Below are 25832 nucleotides of genomic sequence, written 5' to 3'. Positions count from 1 at the left end.
GTTGAAAACTAACTTTACATATGTAACTGGAAAAAATGTTTGTTACAAAAAAAAAAAAAAGCAAATAAGAATGGTACTCGGCACCTTGGATTAACCCTAGCATTAGATGGATCCTGCTAGCACCTAGTAGGTGATTTAGGGGACTCAGACAAGAGTTGTTTGGATAAGAAAGGCAGGCATGAATGAGTCCATGACTGAAAAAGTATCCACTAGCAATGAAATCATAACTCCTCTGAAGTATCTGATTTACCATGATTTTTTTAAAGGTCACATTCCTTCATGATCAAACTTCACATGAAGTTACTTTTTTAATAAAAAAGAAAGCAGCCTTCCCCTGCTCAAATTCCTATTCATTCATCCAAGTCTCTCACTAGGAAACCTCATCGGACCCCATGGATTTAACTTTCATCTCTCTATGGATGACTCTCAAATCTGGATATCCAGTCCCATCAGACATTCAAACTGGAAATATTAGAGACACTTCAAACTCAAAAGTCCAAAATGAAAGTCATTCTTTAAACACCGCCCCCCCCCCTTCAAAATTTGCCCTCCTAAACTTCAAAACTTACCAATTTCTGCCTAGGTCATCATCCTTCCAGTTTCCCACCTGCATAACCTTGACATTACCTTGGATTTCTTCCCTTTCCCTCACCTTACCCATCTAATCAGTTGCCAAATCTTTCTGTTTTCTATCTCCATAACATCTCTACCATTTAAGCCCTTCTCTGTATCCACAAAGGTACCACCTTAATTCAGGAGCACAGCTTGGTCTCCCTGCCTCAAGTCATTCCCAGTTCCAGTCTATCACACTGCTACCAAGGTCATTTTCCTTAAGGGCATATCTGACTCTGTTACTCTCCTAATCAATCAACTCACTGATTTCCTAATGCCCCTAGGATTAGTTATAAACTAACCTATTTAATTTGTAAATTCCATCATCTCATGACCCATTCCAAAACATCACTCCATCCTCAATGGATGTTACTCCAAGCCAACCAAACTGAACTTCTCTCTGCCCCTTACACAAGATATCCCTTTATGACTGCCTTCCATAACGTAAAGTACTCTCTCCTTACCTCTACCTCATAGAGTACCTCTCTTCTGTTAAGGTGGAGCACTCCTTTTTACAAAAAAGCCTTTCCTAATCTCCATGGATAACAGTGTTCTCATTTTCTCTCTCTCTCTCCCCCCTTTAAGCTATTTTAAATTTATCAGTATTTGATCTCTTTACAATTATTCCATACATACTTATGTTCCTACCTGTGGTGTCCTAGTGAATAGAGGCTGCTTCATTCTTTTTATTTCTATCCCCAGCACACCTTGCATAGCGTATGGCCCAAATCAAGAGTTTAATAAAAACTTATTAGTTTGCATTGAAAACTGAATTGAAAGACTGTGCCTGGGACATAATAGGAGAGCTTAATGCTTACTGACTGATAGTCTGAAGAGATTGGGAAGTACTTCAACATATTTTTAAAATCCTAAAGAAATGGGCCCATTTACATGCAACTTTAATCACACTAAATATAAAATCAGGGCAACCATTTGTTTGAAATATCCCTTGAAATACTACTGGACACCACTAGGTGTCAGGGTTGGCTTAACCCTTGGCTATCATAAAACAGCTTTTGGTTACGCCATGGACAAACCACAAGATGGCAGTGTATCATCAAAATTTCCACCTAGAGCTTCTTGCAACTAGTCTGGGCTAGTGCGTTGACATTATTTCTTATTTGTATAATAAAATGACACAAACACACATTTTTAAGAACCCACAGATATCTTATTCATGAAAAATTCCAAGCATCTACTTAAGGGATAAGGCTGCCCTTGTCTTACATTCTGAATGTTGATCTGTAGCTCCATCTTGTAGTGGTTGAAGTCTTTGGCGAGTTCATGGCCCTGGTGGTAGAAGGTGAACATTCCCTGAAAGAACGACAGCATCTGCGAGAGACAGACAGACAGACACACAAGCTTCATTAGCACAATCTGGGAATTTCACTGAAATAGGCTTTTTACAAAGAAGGTGCATAGGAGAGCCAGAACAATATTCATCCAAATATACCCAAAGATGTAAATGAAATCAATGCTAAAAGGCCAACAAACCCAGATCCATTTGAATGACCCATCTCAGTCCTGCAGAGCAGGTGATGCAACACACCAGAGGGGGATGCCCCTTCTATAGACAGATGGGATCATCTGTGGAGTTGTACTGATTGGAGTTCAGGAGGTGAGGGAAAAGAAACATCCATAAAATAACGATGATTATCACTGGAAGTATCAAGAAATAAAATAAACTTCACAGAAGAACCAAATTTACTCTCTCAAATATTTGTTCCCTTCTGCCATCCCCAATTGACTCATTATTCTACTTAAACCAAAAAAAAGGAAGAGAGACAATGACTCCTGGGATTTCACTGATATAGGCACCTCCTGGGTAAAGCACCTCTCTCTACTGGCCCAAGTCTATACCTTCTCTGCAACTTATAGTCTTAGAGGGCATGGAAATGGTTTAAGTGACATGCTCGGGGTCACACATCATTTGAGGTAGGACTTGAATTCAGGCCCTTCTAGCATAGGAGTCAGCTCTCTAGCCATATGGGCAAGCTGTCTCTCACTGAAAATTACTGTACCAGAATTTAAAACTCCTTATTATCCAAAGGTCAGTCTTAGATCAGACTCTTGAAGAGTCAGGTCTACCAATTCTGCCTCCAACATTTACCAGCCATGTGAATCTAACTTGCAAGTCACTCACCATCTCCGAATATAACATTTCACTCACAAAAAAAAAAAAAAAAAAAAATGGGATAGGGGCAGCTAGGTGGAGCAGTGGATAAAGCACCGGCCCTGGATTCAGGAGGACCTAAGTTCAAATCTGGCCTCAGACACTTGACACTTACTAGCTAGCTGTGTGACCCTGGGCAAGTCACTTAACCCCAACTGCCTCACCTCCCCCCAAAAAAATTCAATCATTTTTTAAAAAATGGGATAATACCTGTGCAAACTGCCTGCAAATGTTATTTTAAGCCTCTGAATTATTCATGCCTCTTACTTCTTTTAGACTCATTGAACCTTCAAAATGCTAAGGCAATGATAAAAAGGAAAAAAAATCATGGGAGGTCAGAAAATCTGAGATCTAGTCCTAGACCTGGGAGAAGCCATCACCTCTTTTGGACCTCAATGCCTTCATTTGTAAAATGAAGCCTTAAATATGAAAGAAATTCTATAAGTTCAATGACCCAATATCCTCATTTTGCAGATCAAGAAGAGAGGTTTAATTATTTGCTCAAGGTCATTAACTTTTGTTGTTGTTCAATAGTTTCAGTCATGTATGCCTCTTTGTGACTTGGAGTTTTCTTGGCAAATATACTGAAGTGGTTTGTCATTTCCTTCTCCAGTTCATTTTATTTTACAGATGAGGAAACTGGGGCAAACAGGGTCAAGTGACTTGCCCAGGGTTACCCTGCTGGTAAGTGTCTGAGGCCAGATTTGAACTTAGGAAAATGATTCTGACTCCAGGCCTGGCTCTCTGTCCACTGTACTACCAGGCTACCCCATAAACTAGTTAGTGGCAAAGCCAGAACTAAAATTACATCTCTTTTTTCCCCAGGCAGTTCAATGCTCTTTCCATTAATAGTGCTGCTGCCCTCCCTTTCTCCTCTATACTCTGTTCTGTTCATTTCATAGATTGTGGTCTCGCCTGTCAAAGGTAATTCAACCAGTCACGTCTCCAATCAAATACAGCACAAAGAATACCAGCTCTGGAGTCAGGGAATCTGGATTAAAATCTTTCCTCTGATGCACACTACCTGTCAGGGAATCAGGCGGGTCACTGAACATTGGCAAGGTCCCTTCCAAACGTAGAACAATGATACTATGAAAACTCTTACTGCCTTCCACTCCAGTTTGCATTTGCTGTCCTGCCTGTCAGCTTCACAAAATAGGTAGCACAATGGATAGTACACCAGACCCAAAGTCAGGAAGACCTGAGTTCATATCCAGCCTCAATCACTTAGTTGCCATGTGACCCTGGGCAAATTACTTAACCCTGTTTGCCTCCATTTCCTGCTGTGAAAAATGAGTTGGAGAAAGAAATGGTAAACCAAGAAAACCCCAACTGGGGGTCACAGAAAGTCAGGACTGAAAATGACTTAACAGACCAGGGTATTCTCCTCACTCTTTTCCAGTGCTGTCTCACTTTTTAGATTATAAGCTCTTTGAGGGCAGGAACTATCTTTTTAAAAATGATTAATTGTATCCCCATGGCTTGGCACAGTATCTGGTATACAGAAGTTGCATAATAAACATTTATTGGGTTGGACCTTGACAATGGAAACACTGCAGAAGTATACACAGGGAGTGAGATTCAGGCAATGACCTCTCCCATTTGAAATCAATCAAGGACCACTGAGGGAAGCCTGTGTTTGGGAAGCAAAGTCATAGCTAAATTAGAGTCAAAGATTTCACCTGGCCCAACCTGAGGCGATCCTGGTGCTTCAGCATTCTTGTTAATGGCATACGCATTTGCTCGAACTGGGACAAACAAGGTCAAAATTAATTTTGGTCACTGTGCTGACCAGGGTCTTATGTCAACATATATACAATAATCATGATTTTTTATCAATGTGAGAATGTCTGAACCACATGAAATGGTGCAGTGGGAAGTCAGGGATGGAAAGTCAAAAGATCTGGGTTCAAATCCTAGCTCTGCCACTTGTACCTGTGTGACCTGGGGCATGTCACTTAATTTCTCTGGGCCTCAGTATCCTTATCTGCAAAATAAAGGGGCTGGATTTGATCTCCTCAAAGGTCCTTCCAGCCCTAAATCTATGATTCTATGGTTACTACCAGGTGAGGGACGGTGATAGGAATGGAACCTGTGATGTCATTGGATCGGTGCAGCGAACTCCCCGTAAGGAAGCTCCTGTCACCAGGGCAAAGTATTAACATGGTTTTCAACTTACAATTTGAGAGTTGCCTAGAACAGGGGGATCAAGCTCAAACAGAAAGAGAGGAAGAGAGGCAAGGGAGGGAGAGGGGGAAGAAGAAGAAAGAGGAAAAGGAAGAAGGAAAGGGGAAGAGGAGGAGGAAAGGAAGAGGAGAGAAGGAGGAGGAAGGGAAAAGGAGAAAGAGGAAGAGGAGAGAAAAAAGAAGGGGGAAGGAGGGATATTATTTCTCCCTTTTGTTGTTGTTCAGCTATTATTCAATATTGTGTTCAACATTTCGTGACCCCATTTGAGGTCTTCTTGGCAAAGATCCTAGAATGATTTCCATTCCTTCTCCAGCTCATTTTATAGATGAGGAAACTGAGGCAAACAGGGTGAAGTGAATTGCCTATGGTCACACAACTAATAAGAGTCTGAGGCCAGATTTAAACTCAGAAAGAGGAGTCTTCCTGACTCCAGACCTGACCCTCCTGGAAAATGTAGGTAACAGGAAAATGAAAGATAGCAAGAAAAATTTATTTACCCAAAATATGCATATATATACTTACTGGTTCCACAAACTCAAACTTTTTTCTTTCTTGGATCTCCTGGAGCTTGCACACATATTCAAGAGACAGCTCATAGAAGTGTTTTCGATTCTGTTCCACTTGGATGTCTGCCTGTATTCAAAGAATGCAGATGGGTAAAATTACAGACGCTGGAAAGATGTGCTCTATGTGATAAAGTGGACCGACTACATGGGCTTATTTTTTTGTGTGTGTGAAGACTGAACAAGAAGGCTCCTAGCACCAGAGAAACAACCTCACGAATAATACTCCCAGTCCTCCTATAAACATAGAAATCACATACCTCAATTAACCAATGCTCTGAGGACAAAGCTTCTTTTACTCAAACTGGCCTGGGCATGGAGGAGAGTTAGGGGATGCCAGGAAGTGTTTGCAATGGCACTGTCCCAGTTATAGTCCTCTTGTGGGCAAAGTAAGGCTCTGTTGAAGGAAGGGTGAGCTCCTAGATATCTGGTCCCCTTCCATTCCTGCTGCTAGTGCCTTCCCTCTGAGATTATTTCTCTGCATCTATCTTTTTATAGTATTTTATTTTTTTCTGATTACATGTAAAGACAAATTTCTCCCTGCCTTCCTCATCTCCTTAAGATGGTAAGCAATAAGCAATTTGATTTGGTTATATATGAATACTCATGTAAAACATATTCACATAGTAGTCATGTTGTGAAAGAAGAAACACACACATGCAAAAAAAAAAAGAAAAGAAAAGAAAAGAAAGTGAAAATACTGTGCTTCAATCTCCATTCAAATTCCATCATTTATTTCCCTGGCTGTGAATAGCATTTTTCCTCATGAGTCCTTTGGAATTGTCTTAGATCATTGTATTGCTCGGACTAGCTAAATGATTCATAGTTGCTCATTATACGATATTGCTGTTATTGTGTACAATGTTCTCGTTCTGCTCACTTCTCTCTGCATCTGTTCACATAAGCCTTTCCAGGTCTTTCTGAAATTTATCCACTCGTCATTTCTTATAGTACAATAATATTCCATTACACTCAAATGCCAAAACTTGTTCAGCCATTCCTCAATTGATGGGCATCTCCTCAAATTACAATTCTTTGCCATCACAGAAAGAGCTGCTATAAATATTTTGGTACAAATACATCCTTTTCCCTTTAAAAAAAATTCTCTGGGATACAAACCTAGTAGTGGTATTGCTGCATCAAAGAGTATGGTTTGATTGCACTTTGGGCATAGTTCCAAATTGCTCTCCAGAATGGTTAGATCAGTTTACAACTCCACCAATAGTACATTAGTGTCCCAATTTTCCCACATCTCTTCCAACATTTATCATTTTGCTTTTCTGTCATATTACCCAATCTGATAGGGTTTAAAGTGGTACCTCAAGAGTTGTTTAATTTGTATTTCTCTAATCAATAGTGATTGAGAGCATTTTTTCATATGACCATAGACAGCTTTGATTTCTTCATCTAAAAACTGCATCTTCAAATTCTTTGACCATTTGTCAGTTGGGCAATGGCTTGGATTCTGTTTTTATATAAATATTTTATTATTTTTCAGTCACATCTAGAGATAGTTTTCAACATTTGTTTTAATAAGATTTCTAGTTTTGAATTTTTCTCCCTCCCTCCCCCTCCCCAAGACAGCAAGTAATCTGATATAGGTTATACATGTACAATCATTTTAAACATATTCCTGCATGAGAATGACTTGTATTCTTTTTTTTGGTGGGGCAATGGAGGTTAAGTGACTTGCCCAGGGTCACACAGCCAGTAAGTGTCAAGTATCTGAGGCTGGATTTGAACTCAGGAACTCCTGAATCCAGGGCTGGTGCTTTATCCACTGCGCCACCTAGGCGCCCCTGAGAATGACTTGTATTCTTATAAAATTGACTCTATATATTTGAGAAATGAGGCCTTTATCAAACACTTGCTGTAAAAACTGTTTTCTAGCTTTCTGCTTTCCTTCTAAGCTTGGTCATATTGGTTTTGTTTATACAAAAACTTTTCATTTGATATAATCAAAATTATCCATTTTATATCTTGTAATGCTATCTCTTGTTTGGTCATAAATTCTTCCCTTCTCCATAGATCTAACAGGTAAACTATTCCTTGCTCTCCTAATTTGCTTATAACATCACCCTTTATTCTAAATCTTGTACCCATTTTGATCTTATGATGGTATACAGTATAAGATGTTCTGTGCCTAGTTTGTGCCACTGTTCTTCAGTTTTTCCAGCAGTTTTTGTCAAATAGTGAATTCTTCCCCAGAAGCTGTTTTTTGTTTTTTTTAGGTTTAGACTATATTACTATGGTCATTTAGTACTGTCTCTTATGTAGCTAATTTATTTCAATGGTCCACAACTTTATTTCTTAGCCAACAGCACATAGTTTTGATGGTTACTATTCTACATAAATCATATATGAACACAACTTATTTACATGCTATCTCACCCATTGGAAATCAAGTTCCTTATGGGCAAAGATACTGGTTTTTGCCTTTCTTTGTATATCAAATGATTAGCATAGTAAACACTTACTAAATGATGGTTCACTGACTCAAGTGCCATCTGGCCCATAATACTAAAAAGGAGAGTGCCCCAAAAGAGATGGGAGTAAACTCCAAGTGGCATAAAGGGGCCAAGAAAGCATGGCGGACTTCATCTGTAGGGAAGGGAAGGCTCTGATAGGCTCTGTATTTCAGATAAGCCTTAGACTAGAATACTTGTGGGGCTCAGCCTAGTACAGTGGAAAGAACAACAGCTCTGTAGTAAGAGGAATTGGATTCAAATTCTACCTGTTGGGGCAGCTAGGTAGGCCAGTGGATAAAGTACAGACCCTGGATTCAAGAGGACCTGAGTTCAAATCAGGCCTCAGATACTTGACAGTTACTAGCTGTGTGACCCTGGGCAAGTCACTTAACCCTCACTGCCCCACAAAAAAAAAACAAAAACAAAAACAAATTCTACTTGTTACTACCTTTGTGACCTTGGGAAAAATCACAAAGTCTCTGGGTCTCAGTTTCCTTGGCTATAAAACAAGGTGTGGGGAGTACATTAGATGAAATCTGAGGTCTCAGTCTAGGATGCTATGATAATATCCCTTCAAACTCCAGAGTTACATTCTATTCTTCTGCCAGCCCCGATTTTAGCTCACCTGCTTCCCTTGTTACAAAGTTCAAATCTTGCTCCTGATAAGGGTTTCTTTCCTCCCATGACCCACTTCGAATTGGAAAACACTCACACAGCTTTCTTCCCTGGCATTCTTCTGTTAAAAGCAAGCACACAACTGCCCCAAAGATTTCTGAACAACTATTCACTCACACCTTTGAAGCACTTTTGGGGTTATAAGCAGATATGCATTGATTGTAAATGCTTAACAATCGGCTCTCCAAAAAACACAGGATACACTTTTACATTTAACCTGCATCATCAACATTTTCTCTGCCATTTTCTTATATCTAGACAATTAACCAAAATAAAATCAATTCCCGGTTTCTGGCGTTTTCTGATTTCTGACGTGTAAATGCTCACACTGCAAATTTATCAGCTTCAGGAAGCATCAGCAGCACTCTGCACTTTCCTCTCAGGATCTTGAGGGGTAAGAATTCATATGCTTATACTTATTTTACAAATAAAGGACCTGAGTTTGGGTGAGGAAACAGAAATGTTATGTAACAGAGATAGTCCTTTTGATGCAAATTTAAATATTCTGTCAGCTTACTTGCACTGTCTCAGAACTCATATAATTCAGCCTTTCCTAACCTCAGCTACTTATTGAAGGACAGAAAGAGGATTCTCTGCTATTGATCCTCCCTCTTCTACTTCTAACCATGTAGGCTTTCTACATAATTCAGGGGACAAGGACGTGGACCCCAGAAAAAGAACAAAATCTGGAGGACAAAAGAGAGAAGATCATTCAGCAAAAGAGTGGAGGAGGCACATCAGCTAGGTGGCTTTTTTTTTTTTCTTTCACAGGCTTTAATAAATAGGATCCTGATGTCAGGGCAGAAAGGCAGATGTGCTTTTAAAATTTCCTGACAGAAAGAAAACGGTTAATACAGATGAGGCTGCTCAGGCGACCTTGAACACTTCTGACATGAGAAAACACATTCAGGGTCTCAAATGACACATTAACTTTTAAAAGAGAACCCATTTAAAACATTAGGGATGAGCTGGCTGGGTGTGCGCAAACAGTATATTGTATGATGCTGAGAAGATGCCAATCAATAATAATACTTTTTCATATGGTTTCAAGGTAAGATTTGACTACTGGAGACAATACCAGAACTATGAAATAACAATCACCTACTTTAAAAAAACTAATAAAAATAACATATGAAAGAGAATGCGATGGCTTTTTCTCCCTTTCATTCCAAGTTAGTCCTGCCCTTGTTCAACTCATTCTAAGAAACTCAACTCATATTATTGAGGAAGCATGGAAAATAAATAAATAAAATATTGCTGAGACCAAAAGGAGCAAATCCACTAGCTGATTTGGTTTATAATCTTTTTATAATAATCTTTTTTGTTACTGTGGGTGAAGATGTTCTCTCATTACAATTTATAAGAACTAAATTGTACATAAATAATAATCAAGTCAGAATTTCTTTGACAGCAGTAAGACTAAATTATATTGTCTTTAAGGTAATTAAAATACAAATCTTTTTTTTTTTTTTAGTGAGGCAATTGGGGTTAAGTGACTTGCCCAGGGTCACACAGCTAGTAAGTGTTAAGTGTCTGAGGCCAGATTTGAACTCAGGTACTCCTGACTCCAGGGCCCATGCTCTATCCACTGCGCCACCTAGCTGCCCTTTAAAATACAATTTAAAGACCCAAGGGTTTCCAGAAGATTCAAAATAAGAGAATGGCTACAGATAGTTTCAAATTTTGGTAGAATGGGCATAGAAAAATTTCAAAATAGTAATGTTTGGGCACAGACTATTGGTTCTTTATATTCCCATGATAAAATTTCAAAATTCTGATCTGAGCATTGAGATAAATACATAGGAATGGAATTTTTCTTTTCCATATTAGGGTATACACATACATTTGGTTTAAACAATATGCTTTAACAGTTGAGAAGTGCTGTTGTACAAATAAGAAAGACTGATACACTTTGAGTCATAGGATTTGGGTTTGAATCCTGACAATGTCACTTACCTCCCTTGGGAAAGTTAACAAACCTTTCCAGGCTTCGGTAAAACAAGCAGATTGTACTAAAACCCCTTCTAGTTCCAAGGCAGCTGTTTATCTCATTAAAAATTAATCTTCGGATACAAAAGTTCAGCTTTATTTGACAAAATAAGCTAAGTATGCCTAAATGCATATTATCACTTTGGCATTTTTAAAGAAAGTGTGCTTGTGTGATGTGTGTAAGTGTAAATACAACAATGAGACAGATCAAAAGGAAGAAAACTAGGAAAAGCCATCCAACCAGTGAGAAGTGAAGTTATTTCTTTAGTCTTTAAATATGACCTTTGTCTCTCCAGAAAGTCTAAGAAGCACACAGTGCTCATCTTCTCATACATTATTTACCGAGCTTTCAGAAATGAGAGCTGAGAAAAGTTAGGAAGGACCCCTGAGGGGGGCTTGGAAGCCTGACAAGAAACATAAAACCTGATATTTAAGCTGTGATTGATGACAACCAGCAAGTTCCCTGCATCTTGTAGAGAATCACATGACAGAACCAGAGATTCCACTGCTAGACGTATACTCTAAGGTCACTGGCAAAATGTTATAGCAGTACCCTTTGTGATAAGAAAAGAACAAACAACAAACAACCCCGCCCCCCAACCAAAATAAAGTAGATGCCCAAAGATCTGTGAATGGTGAAACAAACAGTGATACAGAAATGTCATGGTATATTAATGTGCTAAAAGAAATGACAATCAGGAAGAGACAAGCATGGGAAGACTTACATGAAATGATGCAAAATGAAGTAAGTAGAGCAAGGAAAGCAATTTACACAATAACTATACAAATGTGAATGGAAAGAATAATAGCCATTAAAAATTCAAAGATGAATGTTGCAAAGTTATAAGAAAATATGCTTGACCCCAAAGAAGAGATATGAGTAGAGATTTTACTCTTGCAGAGCTCAGGGTCCGTGGCCATGGAAGACTATATATGATGTCTTATTTTTTCAATGTACTGATCAATTTTCCTGGGTTTATTCCTCTTTGTCTCTTTTTTTTTTTTTTTTGGTGAGGCAACTGGGGTTAAGTGACTTGCCCAGGGTCACACAGCTCGTAAGTGTTAAGTGTCTGAGGCCAGATTTGAACTCAGGTACTCCTGAATCCAGGGCTGGTGCTTTATCCACCGCGCCTTCTAGCTGCCCCCTCTTTGTCTCTTTTTAAAAACAATCTTTGTATAAGGTGGAGGTGGGAAGGACACAGGGGAAAATATATGGAACATACAAACAAAAGATATGCATATAAATCTTATTTTTTTAAGAAAAATAATATTCCTTCTTAGTGGCTACAGATCTTGAGTCCTAAAAACTGTTCTATCAATCAATCAATAAACATTTATTAAGCAAATACTATGTGTTGGGCACTGTGCTAAGCACTAAGGATACAAAAAGAGTCAAGAGACATCAAGGAGCCTTCAAGCTGCCCTCAAGAAGTTTACAATTTAATGGGGGTGACAATCTGCAAACAAATATATACAAATCAAGCTACATACAGGATAAATAGGAAATAATTAACAGAGGAAAAGCACTGGAATTATGGGTGTATTATAGGGTTGATTTCCCTATAAACACAGGTGAGAGGTTGTTTAAAGGAACATTTCATAAAGCATCACTGTGTCTTTTCTTTCATCATACTGGCTTCTAAATTTATTTTTATTTTTAAAAACACCCAGCATAACCAATATTTTACATCTTTGTAAACATACATAAGTACTGGCAAAGCTAAGCACAAAAAATCTACTGATTTATTTGGCATCTTCTTTCCCCTAAAAAAGACATGCCTTTTTATTCTGTCCCTAGTGATGACTCATTCATTACTGAACGCCTCGGGTTTTTGTATCATTTACATTTATTAGTTCTAAGCACTGGGAAAGGTTTATTTTACTTTCAAAGGAAAAAAATCACAAACAGAAGTAACAGAGACTCATACAATTTGTTTAGTTATGGGAATAGAGTGGGAGAGAAATTAATAAATACCTCTTGTAAATGAGTATCTTTCTTTTTAGCTGAAAGGTTCAAATGCTTATCCAAAAGGCTATAGTTCTTTTCTGTTTCCTTGTCGAACTTCTTTTTTTCCTCCTACAAATTAAAAAAAGAGAGATGAAGACAATTAATTAATTTTTTACAAAATCCAATCCACCACAAATATGAAATATCTAAAAATAAAGCATACCCAAAGATGACGAAGGTTGCTGCAAATCATTTAATGTATGTTTATTTTTACTCAAGCCTTAGATCATCTATTACCAACAATTGTAGGACTGAATTCCTTATTACTCTTTTCCTTCAATAGGCTTCTTTTTTTTTTTTTTAGGGCAATAAGGGTTAAGTAACTTGCCCAGTCACACAGCTAGTAAGTGTCAAGTGTCTGAAGCCGAATTTGAACTCAGGTCTTCCTGAATCCAGGGCCAGTGCTTTATCCAACTGTGCCACCTAGCTTCCCCCAATAGGCTACTTTTTAAGGAAAAAGGACCAATATGTACAAAAATATTTATAGCAGCTCTTTTTGTGGTGGTAAAGAATTGGAAATTGAGGGATGTCCATCAAATGGGGAATGGTTGAACAAGTTGTGGTGTATGAATGTGATGGAATACTATTGTGCTATAAGAAATTATGAGCAGGGGCAGCTAGGTGGCACAGTGGATAAAGCACCAGCCCTGGATTCAGGAGGACCTGAGTTCAAATTCGGCTTCAGACACTTGACACTAACTAGCTGTGTGACCCTGGGCAAGTCACTTAACCCTCACTGTCCCACCAAAAAATAAAGCAAGCAAGCATGAAAGAAATGATGATCAGGTAGATTTCAAAAAACCTGGAAAGATTTACATGAACTGATGCTGAGTGAAGTGAGCAGAACCAGGAGAACATTGTACATAGTAATAGGAACATTGTGTGACGATGAACTGTGAAAGACTTAACTCTTCTCAGCAATACAATGCTCCAAAGCAATTCCAAAAGACATGATGGAAAATGCTCTCCACATCCAGAAAAAGAACGATGGAGTCTGAATGCAGATCAAAGTATACTGTTTTCACTTTATTTGTGGTTGTTATTTTTTCTTTCTTGTGGTTTTTCCCTTTTGTTCTGATTCTTATATGTGTATGTATATATGTATATATTTATGTATGTATGTATTTATACACATACATATAAACCCCACTATCTGATTGCTTGCTATCTTGGGTGGGGGGAAGGAAGGAGAAAAATTTGGAATTCAAAATCTTACAAAAATGAATGTTGAAAACAATCTTTACATGCAATTGGAAAATGAAATTAAAAAAGACTTTTAAAAAGTCTTCTTTTTACATGTGGACCAATGGTATTTATCAAGTCACCTTCCTTTCACTTAAATCTGACTGATATTTCAGTAATGGAGGTGAGATTAGATTCCTCAAGGCTTTGACAACAGAGCACAAGATTTCACCAAATCTTGCTACCAAAGCTCATTTGAGAGAATGGACTGGGTAACATAGCCATCATCCCAGGATCACTTCAGATAAGCTGGAAAGGCTTGCTACCAGACTGACCTTAGAGCATGGGATGAAGGAATCTTAGGACATTATCAACTTAGGTAGACAACCTGGGTAGCAGATAAGAAAGAGCACTGGGCCTGGCCTGGAGTCAGAAAGACCCTAGTTCTAATCCTGCCTCAGACACTTACTAGCTGTGTGGCCCTAGGCAAGTCATTTAACCTCTGTTTAAGAATAGCACCTACCACAAAGGTTTGTTGTGAGGATCGATTAAGATAATACTTTTCAAGGGCTTAATAAATCTTAAAGTGGTATATCCAGAGTGGGCCAAAGGTCATGATGCTTTAATAACTTTTTGAAAATTTTTTTTCTTTATTTTTCTCCATTTACGAGATTGGATTTTTCACATGTAATATAAATTAATTTCCTATATATACTGTATAGGATGCTATGGTATTGTAAATTAAAAACAAAAAATAAAGGAGTTGTTAAATACTGAAACCTCTTTGTGACTTTGGGCCCATCCAATAGATGTTAACTATTACTGAAGTGGACCCATGAAAACATAGAGGGTCTGCATTCTGTATTAATGGAGACACGATGCCCAAACACCAACAAAATTACAGATGCTTCAAATGCTCCTATTTCCCAGCTATAGGAATTAAGGCTCTGTTCTACTTACAGCATCACAAAATTCAGTGGTAGACAAGACTCTAGGGGCCATGAGTCCAGCCCCTTCAGTTTACAGATTAAGAAAATGAAGACCAGAGAGAGTGTGAAGGATCATGGGTCATATAAGAAGTAATAAGCAGAGATAGGATTTGAATCCAAGCTTCTCAGACCCTGAACCTCTGTACACCATGTAAAAATGAATGTGTTATACATCATATTCAATAATCATTAGCATTTCTTAACTGCCTACAACATGCTGGGCGTTTGGAGAGGCAAAGAAGTTGCTCTTGAGCTTACATTAACAAAAACAAACCTTGTGCAGTTAGGAAAAAATAATATTGATTTAAAATTAAAAGCGAATTTGCTGGTTATGTGATCATGACCAAGAACTTAACCTCTCTCCCTCTCAATGTTCCTCATTTACACAAAGGGGATGTACCTACTTTCCAAGGCTGCAGTGAAACTCAAATGAGATAAGATAAATGGTTTACAAAAAATAAACCATTGTACAGGTATCTCCAAAAATATGTAAAAGTTATAGGAAACGTTTTTTAAAAGTTTCTTTCACAAAAGCTGGGTATCAACACAGCTATTGTTTGTTGTTGTTGTTGTTGTTGTTGTTGTTACTGTTGTTCAATCTTTTTTCAATCATGACCAACTCTTCATGACCCCAATTGGGATTTTCTTGGCAGATACTGGAGTGCTTTGCCATTCCCTTCTCCGGCTCATTTTACAGATAAGGAACTGAGACAAACAAGGCTAAATTATTTGCCCGGGGTCACACAGCTAATAAGTGTCTGAGGCTGGATTTGAACTTGGGAAGATAAGTCTTCCTGACTTTACGCTTGGTGTTCTAGCCACTGAGCCACCACAACTACACATAAATATACAAAGGGGCTATGATTTCCTCAGATCTCCCTCCACTTAGAACCTATAATTTAACAATTCAATCTTATGTAGTTGCTTGATACGCAGAGTCTATGCATCTTGTTCTAATAAGTCTTGGGGAGGATGTCTGCCTGATTCTGAGGTCACTATGCTTGCAATGTGCCCTTCAAATACAGTACACCCTTCCCTACTAAAAACTCTATAGAGCACAGGAATAAATGGAGCTTACCTTACAATGATAAGTAATATTTATCTAAAACTATCAGCGAGCATTATCTGTAATGGGGATAAGTTAGATGCTTTCCCAGTAAGATCAGGGGTGAAGCAAGGATGCCCATTATCACCTTTACTATTTAATATTTTACTACAAGTGTTAGCTATAACAAAAAGAGAAGGAATACAATAACAGTACATCAGAAGAAAGGGATGAGTGAATGAATGAATAAATGAAAAAGCAGTTATAAATTGTTTACTATGTGTCAAGAACTGTCCTGAGTACCTGAAGTACAAGTAGCAAATAAGAAAAAAAAGACTAGTTATACTCTCAAAGAACTCCCTCTTTAAGGAAGAAAAGACATACTGATCATATAAGATCATTTGCAGAGCAAGGCCAATTAGTCCTAAGAGTTTAGCAGAAGAACCTAGATCAAGGTCAGCGGGTCTGTCAAGTGAACCAGCAGGTAAAACAACAGGACCTAGAAGGTTACAAGGGAATAATGGTAGGTCGTGTGTAAAGATCCTGAGGACTGTAGGATGAACAATGTGCAGGATGCACAATCTTATGACTGATCAACTTTGCCATCCTTCCTTCTTGACCTCTTATTTGATATTTTCTGCAATACATGTAGCAAGAGGGCAAATGGGCCTAAATGTCTGGCAACGTTGCCAAATGTGTGCTGTCTTTTTTTGGTACGTTTACAAAAATTATTCAGCTATTGCCGAGAGAGAGCATTTGGATTTTGGTTAAATATGACCCCTTTAAGGGAAAACAGAAATAAGAAAGTGAACTGTTAAAATACACAGACAAGCTTTCCCTACAGCTGCTTAGTCTGTTCAACTTATTATTAGTTTTAATAAACATTCATCAAATGCCAAGGAGGGTGTTCTGTTCCTCATGTTTTCAAAACGTTCCTTTGACTTTACCCCCATGTTATAACACTTCCACGAATAGTGAACATTCTCTTCCTTATTTTCCAACTTCTATTTTCCTAAATCAAAATAAAAAATCTATCCCAACCTTTCCTGGACTGATTTCTTTTTCTTGTGCTATCTGACCCTTGTATTTTAGTCCTACTTCTTTCTTTTTATTTCTCCTCTATCCTCTTTGATCTAACAATAGGGGGGAGGCAAAGGAACAAGCATTAATTAAGCATCTACTATATGAAAGGCACCATGCTAAAGGAAAGGGAGGGGACGAGGTCAGATCTACATTTTAGGACAATCACTTTGACAGCTGGGAGGAGATGGACTAAAGAGGGGAGAGACTAGAGGCAGACAGGTCTACCAGCAGGCTCCTGCAATAGTCCAGGCATGAGGAGATGAGAGCCTGCATCTGGGTGGTGGCAGAATCAGAAGAGAGAAGGGGGATTAGCCAAAAGATGTTACTATGGTAAAGATGAAAGATCTTGGCAAAAGATTGTATGTGGAGAGGGGAAGAATGGGCAGTTGAGAATGTCACCTAGGCTGCAAGTCTAGATGGTAATAGAGAAATTAGGAAGAGGGCAAGATTTGGGGGAAAAGATAACAAGTTCCATTTTGGAGAGGCTGGATTTAAGACATCCAGTTTGAGATGTCTAATAGGCAAGTGAGGAAGCAAGACTGGGGTGAGTAGAGGGCTTAGGGATAGAGAAGTAGATGGAAGAATCATGAGCATAAAGATGGTAACTGAATACATGGGAGCTAATGAGATCACCAAATGAAACGGAATAGAAGGGGAAAATCAGAGGAGAGGTCCCAGGAAAGAGCTCTGTAGGACACCTACAACTAGCAGGCAAGATCAGGGTCCACCAAAGGAGCCAAGGAGTGATCAGATAGACAGGGGGACAACCAGTTGTGTTATGAAAAATCTAGAGGGAAAAATTAAGGAGAACAAGGTAATTAACAGCGTCAAAGGCTGTAAAGAGGTCAAGAAAGATGAGGATGGAGAGAAAAAAAATGGATTTGGCAATTAAGAGATCATTGGTAAGTTTGGAGAAAAGTTTGGGTTGAATTTTGAGGTTAGAAGCCACAGTGTAGAAAATTAAGAAGAGTGTGAGAGAAAAGGAATTGGAGGCATATAATGTAGGTGGCATCCTCAAGGAGCTTAACCCCCCCAAATGAGGAGAGATATAGGATGATAGCTAGAGGTGATGGATGCATCAAATAAGAAATTTTTGTAGACAGTAGGGAAATAGGAAAAAGACAAAAAGAAATTGATATAAGTGAGAAAGTAGGGATAATAGAGGAGGCAATTTGCTGGAGAAGATGGGATGGAATGAGATCACTTGTGCATGTACAGGGATTGGCCTCAGCAAGAAGAAAGGCTATCTACTTAGGTGAGACAGGAAAAAACAGGGAGATAGTAGAAAAAGGCATCTGGGAGATGTAAGTTGAGGAAGAAGGGAGAAGAGGAAGCTCTTTGGCCAATGGTCTCAATTTTTTCAGTGAAATATGATAAAAGGTTCTCAAATGAGAAGGTGGAGACAAGAAGAATCTATGGAAGATTTGAGGTTGGATGAAAACGTTTGGAAAAGCCACTGTGGTTAGTGGGATAGTGGGCCAATAAAGTAGGTGTAAAAAGACTGCCTACTGAAGTGAGGGCTTATTGAAATTACATAACATAAATCTGTAGTGAACCAGTCAGTACTTCCTCTAGCTTCATTCTAGACATTCCAGACTAGACTTTGTCTAGCTTCATTCAGCAATACATGAGTAGGAGCAATGGCAGCAAGTAGAAGAAATAATCCAGATCTGGGAGCAACAAGATGAGCAGGCAAGATACTCAATGGAAGAAGACACTGTAGAGTTGAACTGGTTCACTAAGGGGTCAAGATGGGGAAGGAAGGAAAGAGAATGTAGTTACTGTGGCAGAGATGACCTGGGAATGCTGGCCAAGGAATTGGGGGAGCACAATGTGGAAAAAGAACAAGGTTTGGGATTTCAATGTAGAATAATAACAGATTGTGATTAGGTAGGAAAATTTCAGAGTTTACAAACCTGGAAGTGTTATATTTGTGGGTGATACCAAGATCAAGGAAATGACCATCTCTATGTGTAGCTTAGGTAGGGTGAAAGAATAGGTCACAAGAAATATGCAAGTTGAAAAACTGGGAGATAAAATTATTTGAGGGAATATTAATATGCATACTAAAGTCTCCTAGTATGAGAGTAGGAGTTGAGGAAGATTATAAGCACTGAACTCATTAACAAAAGAAGGGAGTCCATTTGACAAAAATTGCTGGAAAAACCGGAAAGGAGTTTGGCAGAATTTATACACAGACCAATACCTTGTACCATATACCAAGATAAGGTCAAAAGAGATAAATGATTTCAACGCAAAGGGTGAGATCATAAGTAAATTGGGGGAGCATGGAAAAATGCATGCACTTGTCATATCTAAGGATAAGAGAAGAGTTTATGGCCAAACAAGAGATAGAGAAGATCCCGAGAAGTAAAATGGATCATTTTGATTACATGAAATTAAAAAGCTTCTGCACAAACAATGCAGCTAAGATTAGAAGGAAAGCAGAAAAATGGGGGGAAATTTTAGAGCAAATTTCTCTGAAAAAGGTCTCATTTCTCAAATATATAGTAAACTGTGACAAATTTATAAAAAATGAGAGCCATTCCCCAGTTGATAAATGGTCAAAGGATGTAAACAGGCATTTTCAGAAGAGGAAATTAAAGCTATCAAGAGTAGCATGAAAAAAAATCTATAAATCACTACTGATGAGAGAAATGCAAATTAAACCGGGAGATACTGCCTCATACCTATCAGATTGTCTAATTCGACAGAAAAGGAAAACAACAAATGCTAGGGGAGATGTGGAAAACTGGGACACTAATGCATTGTTAATGGAGTTGTGAACTGGTCCAACCATTCCAGAGAATAATTTGGAACTAAGCCCAAAGGACTAATAAAACTGTAAACCTTTTAACTCAGCAATAGCACTACTACGTGTGTATCCCAAAGATTATCAAAGAAAAGTGGAAAGGACCTATTTGTACAAAAATATTTCTAGTGGTGTTTTGTTTTTTTTTTGTAGTGGCAAAGAACTGGAAAATGAAGGGATGCCCATCAATTTGGTGAATAGTTGTGACATATGATTGTGATGGAGTACTCCTATGATATAAGAAATGATGATGGGGCAGCTAGGTGGAGCAGTGGACAGAGCACCGGCCCTGAATTCAGGAGGACCTGAGTTCAAATCCAACCTCAGACACTTGACACTTACTGGCTGTGTGACCCTGAGCAAGTCACTTAATCCCAATTGCCTCACCAAAAAAAAAAGAAAAAAAGAAAAGAAATGAGGAGCAGGTAGACTTTACAAAAACATGTAAAAGACCTGAATGACATAATGAAAAGTGAAACAAGCAGAACCAAAAGAATGTTGTATATAGTAACAGCAATAATGTTCAGAGTATTGAAGAATGACTAAGCCAGTCTGAGTAATATAAATATTCCAATTATCTACAAAGGACCTACAAGAAAAATGCCATCCACCTCCATAGAAAGAACTGATGTAGAGAAGAATGTACTGTATGGTTTCACATATACATCTATGTCAAATGTTGGCCTTCTCTAATGTGGGTTTGGGAGGGAGGGAGGGAGGCAGTTCAGAACTCAAATTATAACCAAGACAGAGAGACAGGGACAGAAACAGAGAAACAGACAGACAGAGACAGAAAGGCAGACAGAGACAGAGAGACACACACAGACACAGACAGAGAGACACAGAGACAGAGAGAGACACAGACACAGAGGCAGAGAGACACACAGAGACACACACAGAAAGACACAGAGACAGAGACAGAGACAGAGAGAGGAAAAAAAGAAGGAGAAATATATGATTTTTCTCACTGAGTCTCTCCCCTGTGGCCCCCCAAAAAAGAAAAAAAAGGAAATGATGAGCAAAATCGTTTCAGCAAAACCTGGGAAGACTTATGAATTCATGCAAAGTGAAGTAAGCAGAACCAGGAGAACATTGTACATAGCAACAGCAATATTATAAGTCTGATCAACTAAGAAAGACTTAGCTACTCTGATCAAGCTAATGATCCAACTCCAGAGAGAGAAGTGATGAACTCTGAATACCAATTAAAGCATACTTCTTGGCTTTATTTTTCTTTTTTTGTCCGTATTTTCTTTTACAACATAACTAATATGGAAATGTTTTGCATTTTTATACATGTACATAATCAATATCAAATTGCTTGTCTTCTCAAGGAGGTGGGCATGGAGGGAGAGACAGAATTTGGAGCTCACATTTTTTTTTAAATGTTAAAAATATTTACATGTAATTGGGAAATATTTAATGAAATAAATAAAAATCTATTTTAAAAAGAAAGAAGGGGAATGTCCTGCAAGTCAGTAGACAGCTACCAAAATTCTGATTGAATGGTAGAGATATAGACTGAGTGAACCTTGAATGAGGAGAGGTTACAGGGGAAGCCTGATGTGAAAATGGGGATCAAGGGGTATTCTAACTTTTCCACTTCAACCATCGGGTTTGGGGATGTATGGAGGCAGAACTAGGGCTTAAGAGTTTGGCTAGGGAGGTTGTGTCATCAGGAAGAAGCAGGGTCTCAGTGGGAGCCAAAATACAAAAGGAGTGAAAAAGAAAAAGATTTAAGATGAAAGCAACATTTGATACCAATGGAGCTTGTACTCCAATGGAAAGCTTGGGTATCTTTATGGGTTTGAAGGGAAAAGGAATAAGGGAATGGGCAGTGGGGGGTCAGAGAAGGGGATCTGTATAATAACATTGGGGGAGGAGGGTGTTTCAGAATCTCTGGGATGTAACCGAGTAGAAGTTTGTTAGTCATTAGATAATGACTTCAAGGTTATAAACGTCACTAAGGGTTTGGCCTCAGAGTGGTATTCTGTTAGGGTTTTAGGCAGCTCAGGCCAGGGACCAGTGAAGGAAACTGAAGGAATATCATTTCTCTCTCCTTAAAGGCAGGCTTGGCCAGGAGAAGAGGGAGCAGGAAGGAATGGCATCTCCTTGTCCCCTACAGGCAGGAAAGATCCAATGCAAATGGGAAAAGGCCAGTGCAGGGGACAGACAGGTGATGAAGCTGTGACTCCCACCATGTAATATTAACAAGACACAACTTGAGCCTTTTTCTGGACCTAACATTTGGGCCTTCCTTCCCCCTTAAGAAGTAACTATCAGAAGTTTAGCTTGAACCTCAAAACTACATCTCCTAGACTAACAATAAATACATCAAGGGGCAAACAGATAAAATTCTAGACCTCAGGACCCTCTCTTTCTGGGGAGTGCAAAGGGGCTAACCAATGGCCATTCCAACCTCCTGCTCCCCATCTCGGCAGTAATTAAAGTCACCCTTGCAGAAGGGTCAGTGGAGGAGACGAGATACTACTGATGGATCTATCCCTACTTCCCTCTGAGCCACATTCGACTCCCCCTGATACATGAATTTGTATTCCCAGTGCACAGCACAGTGGCAGATATATAGCAAGCACTTATTAACCACTTGCTGACTTGGTGTACTGTCTCTGTGACCCTGGGCAAGTTACTTCTCCTTTCTCAGCCTCAGTTTAGTCATCTATAAATGGGGATAACACAACACCCACATCCCATGGTTGTTGTTAGGATAAAATGAGTTAATGTATGAAATAGACTTTTAAAGTGCTATATGAATCTGCTAGCCTCATCATCATTAACATCTTACTACCTTTTTGAATGTCACTGACTTTGTTGACCATATTGGACACACATTAAAAACTGGCCTAAAGGCCAAGTTTTCAGTCATGGCTTCTCATCTGAATAAAATAAAATCACCTAATCAACTGAGATTCCAAAGGAGCGATGATGAAACATGCCACCCACCTTCTGACAGAAAGACAATGGACTCAGGATGCAGAATGTAACATATATTTATTGAATGTGGCTAATGGAGGAATTAGCTTTGCTCAGCTAAGCATACTTGGTACAACGGTCTTGATTTCCTTTTCTTTCTCTCCTTTTCCCAATAGGGTAGAAGAGGAATAGGACTAAGAAAAACAGGTTTGTGTTCATTTTTTAAATAAAATTTTAAAAGAAGTAAAATTAATGAAAATTAGCATGTATTTTTAAGCAAATTCATGACTCCTGTAGCTGAGTAATTAGTGGAAACCATTTAAAAATGTGCTTTCTCTCACTTAGTTGGTTTCTGGTGAAGCACAGAATCTGAGGACCCAGGGATGCTGACATCAGCAAACAACACACTCGATCAATTCAATAAAAGTATTATGTCTGCATAAAAACGAGATTAATAAGGGTGAGTTTGGGAAAGTAACCGATGACATCAAGTCTTTGGGAACAAAGAATTTAGCCAAGGAACAGCAGCCTGCCCACTGTGAAGCGGAATCACTTGCTTTCGCACATGGAATGCTATAGGACAAATGCCGCTGTGTTTTGGCAAAGGGTCCCAGAGTCTGAAATAGAATCACTCCTTCTTTCCCTCTGAGCTTCATGCAATGATGGGATAGTTTGCTGAGCAGCAGTGAGGGCCCAGCAAGGTTAAACAGCAAGCACAATGTAAATGTCAATGATGACAACAGCATATATTAGTAGTAGGACCAATCAGCATGGATTTATAATTTTTCCCCAGCAACATCGGACATCCTTAGAGCAGAAAGAAAAAACTTGGGAAAGGCAGCTATCGATGCTGGAGCTAGGGACGGGTCACTTCCTACCTGTGTCACCTTGGAAAAGTCATTTCATCTCCCTGGACCTCAGTTTCCTCTTCTATAAAATGAAAAGGTTAGGGCTAGATGACCTCTGAGGTTTCTTCCAGTTTTAACATTTTTTAACTGGCTTAGAGGAGATTAAAGGAAAATGATGTTATAGGATGCTAGCAAAAGCACGGAGATAGCTGACTCTCAAGTCCATGCCAGGCAGGAAGGCAAGAGAAACCTGGAAACCAGGAGGGTCAGGAAGGGTAAAAGCAGGGATGAAGCTGCACAGGAGGTTCTCAGGCCTTTCTAACTCTCCTCCTCCAACAGTTGGGGCCCTTTTCTCCTCGAATGATCTTGTATTTATCCGTGTAATGACAACATCCCCTGCACAGTAGGATATCAGCTCACTGAGGGCAGAAACTGGTTTTCTGTCTTTGTATCCATAATACCAAGCACGGTGTCTTCCACACAGTAGACACTTTAAGAATGTCTACTGAGGGGCAGCTAGGTGGCGAAGTGGATAGAGCACCAACCCTGGAGTCAGGAGGACCTGAGTTCAAATCCAGAATCAGACACTTAACAATTAATAGCTGTGTGACCCTAGGCAAGTCACTTAACCCCAATTGCCTCACCAAAAAGAAAAAAGAAAAAAGAATGTCTACTGAAATGAACTGATTGTGATTGATAGGTAGAAATATAGGGGTCGTGGTCAGAGAGAGAAATTTCAGACGGAAACGTTAAAATGTGGAACAATTCCAAGGGAAAACAACGTGGTGCCACGAGTAAAAATGCTGGACCTGGAACCTGAGGAACTAGGTTTAAATCCCAGTACTGCCACCTATGCCCTGTGTCATCCTAACCTAGTCTCTTGTCTATAAAATGAGATTATTGGACAAGGTGATTTCTAAGGTCCCTCTCTATTCTAAATTTATAGTCCTCTGATAATGAGTTCCAAGGTATGGCCGGGGAAGATAACAACAAAAACAACAACTAATATTTATATAGAATTTACTATGTGCCAAGGACTGCCCTAAACACTTTGCAATTATAATCTCATCTAATCCTCAAAAAACCCTTAAAAGTAGATGCTGGGGGGGGGGGGTGAGGTGGCCAGGTGGTGCAGTGGATAGAGCACCAACCCTGGAGTCAGGAGGACCTGAGTTCAAGTCTGGCCTCAGACACTTGACGCTTACTAGCTGTGTGACCCTGGGCAAGTCACTTAGCCCTAACTGCCCCCACCCCACCTCCCCCAAAAAAGTAGATGCTATCATTATCCCCTTTTTACAGACTAAAAAACTGAGGGAAACAGGCTAATTGACCTGTCTAAAGGTCACACAACCAGTAAGTATCTGAGGCCACAAGGGAACTAAAATCTTCCAGATGTGATACTTTATCAGCTGCAGAAACTAAGGAAATATGAGGCCAGGGTCAGAGACAGATTATCAAGGTAGATGATAACTCCCAAAGGATGATGTCAGAAGAGGAAGCTGGGTGAATGTCCTAGAGGCAAGGAGACAGTCTGCAAGCAGCGAGAGGTCCTTGGGATGTGAGATGAGGGGGAAGCCTCCTCTCTTGAAGCAAGTTACAAAGAAAGAGGTGTCTTAGGAAGAAAAAAGGGAAAGTGGGCATAATGCTTGTGAAGAAAGTTGAGACTGTGAGGGAATTTTCTCATGCCAGAAGCATTCCATAAAACACTGGTTTGATGTTTTTAAAAACTGACATTTATATGCTATCTTATAAATGTATGATATTCCTGTAAGGTAGGAAACATGAGATTTATCTTATTTGTTTGTTTGTTTATCTGTCTGTCCATTTATTTTGTTTCATTTATTTATATTTATTATATTTGTTATTTAATTCTCCCTCACAAACCTTCCAAAGCCTCTTATTTATACATCATGGTATAATAGAGAGAGGAGTGGGCTTGGAATCAGGGGGCATTGACTTCAATCCATGATTCAACAACTAGTAACTATGGAGACCCAGAAAAGTCATTTAACCCAGTCTGTTTTCTCATCCATGAAATGGGCAAAATAGGACTTTCAACAGCTATCTCATAGCATTGTTCTGAGAAAAGGCAAATGTGGTACAGTGGAAATAGCACTGACTCTGAAGTCAGCGAAACCAGATTCAAGCCCTGCCTCTCCTATTTACGATGTGTATGAGCTTGGCCATAGTGCTTTTTCTTAAATCTCAGTTTCCTCCTCTGTAAAATGAGGGGGCTGGCCTAGATGTCACCTGAGGTCCTTTCTGGT

At 39.1% G+C, this 25832-nt stretch overlaps 1 protein-coding gene across 1 annotated transcript in view; it reads right to left on the bottom strand.

The window, feature by feature from the left end:
* Positions 1-25832, bottom strand: part of ARHGAP10 (Rho GTPase activating protein 10) — a 369896-nt gene that overhangs the window by 206892 nt on the left and 137172 nt on the right. Inside the window, exons 5-7 of the mRNA XM_043973392.1 lie at positions 12643-12744; positions 5495-5605; positions 1840-1944 (exon numbers count right to left, since the gene is read on the bottom strand). Coding sequence (XP_043829327.1) covers positions 1840-1944; positions 5495-5605; positions 12643-12744 — 318 coding nt within the window. The remainder of the gene's footprint in view (positions 1-1839; positions 1945-5494; positions 5606-12642; positions 12745-25832) is intronic.

Source organism: Dromiciops gliroides, chromosome 6, assembly GCF_019393635.1.
Source record: "Dromiciops gliroides isolate mDroGli1 chromosome 6, mDroGli1.pri, whole genome shotgun sequence".
In the NCBI taxonomy this organism is placed as follows: Eukaryota; Metazoa; Chordata; class Mammalia; order Microbiotheria; family Microbiotheriidae; genus Dromiciops; species Dromiciops gliroides.
This window is presented reverse-complemented; position numbering and strand designations above follow the sequence as displayed.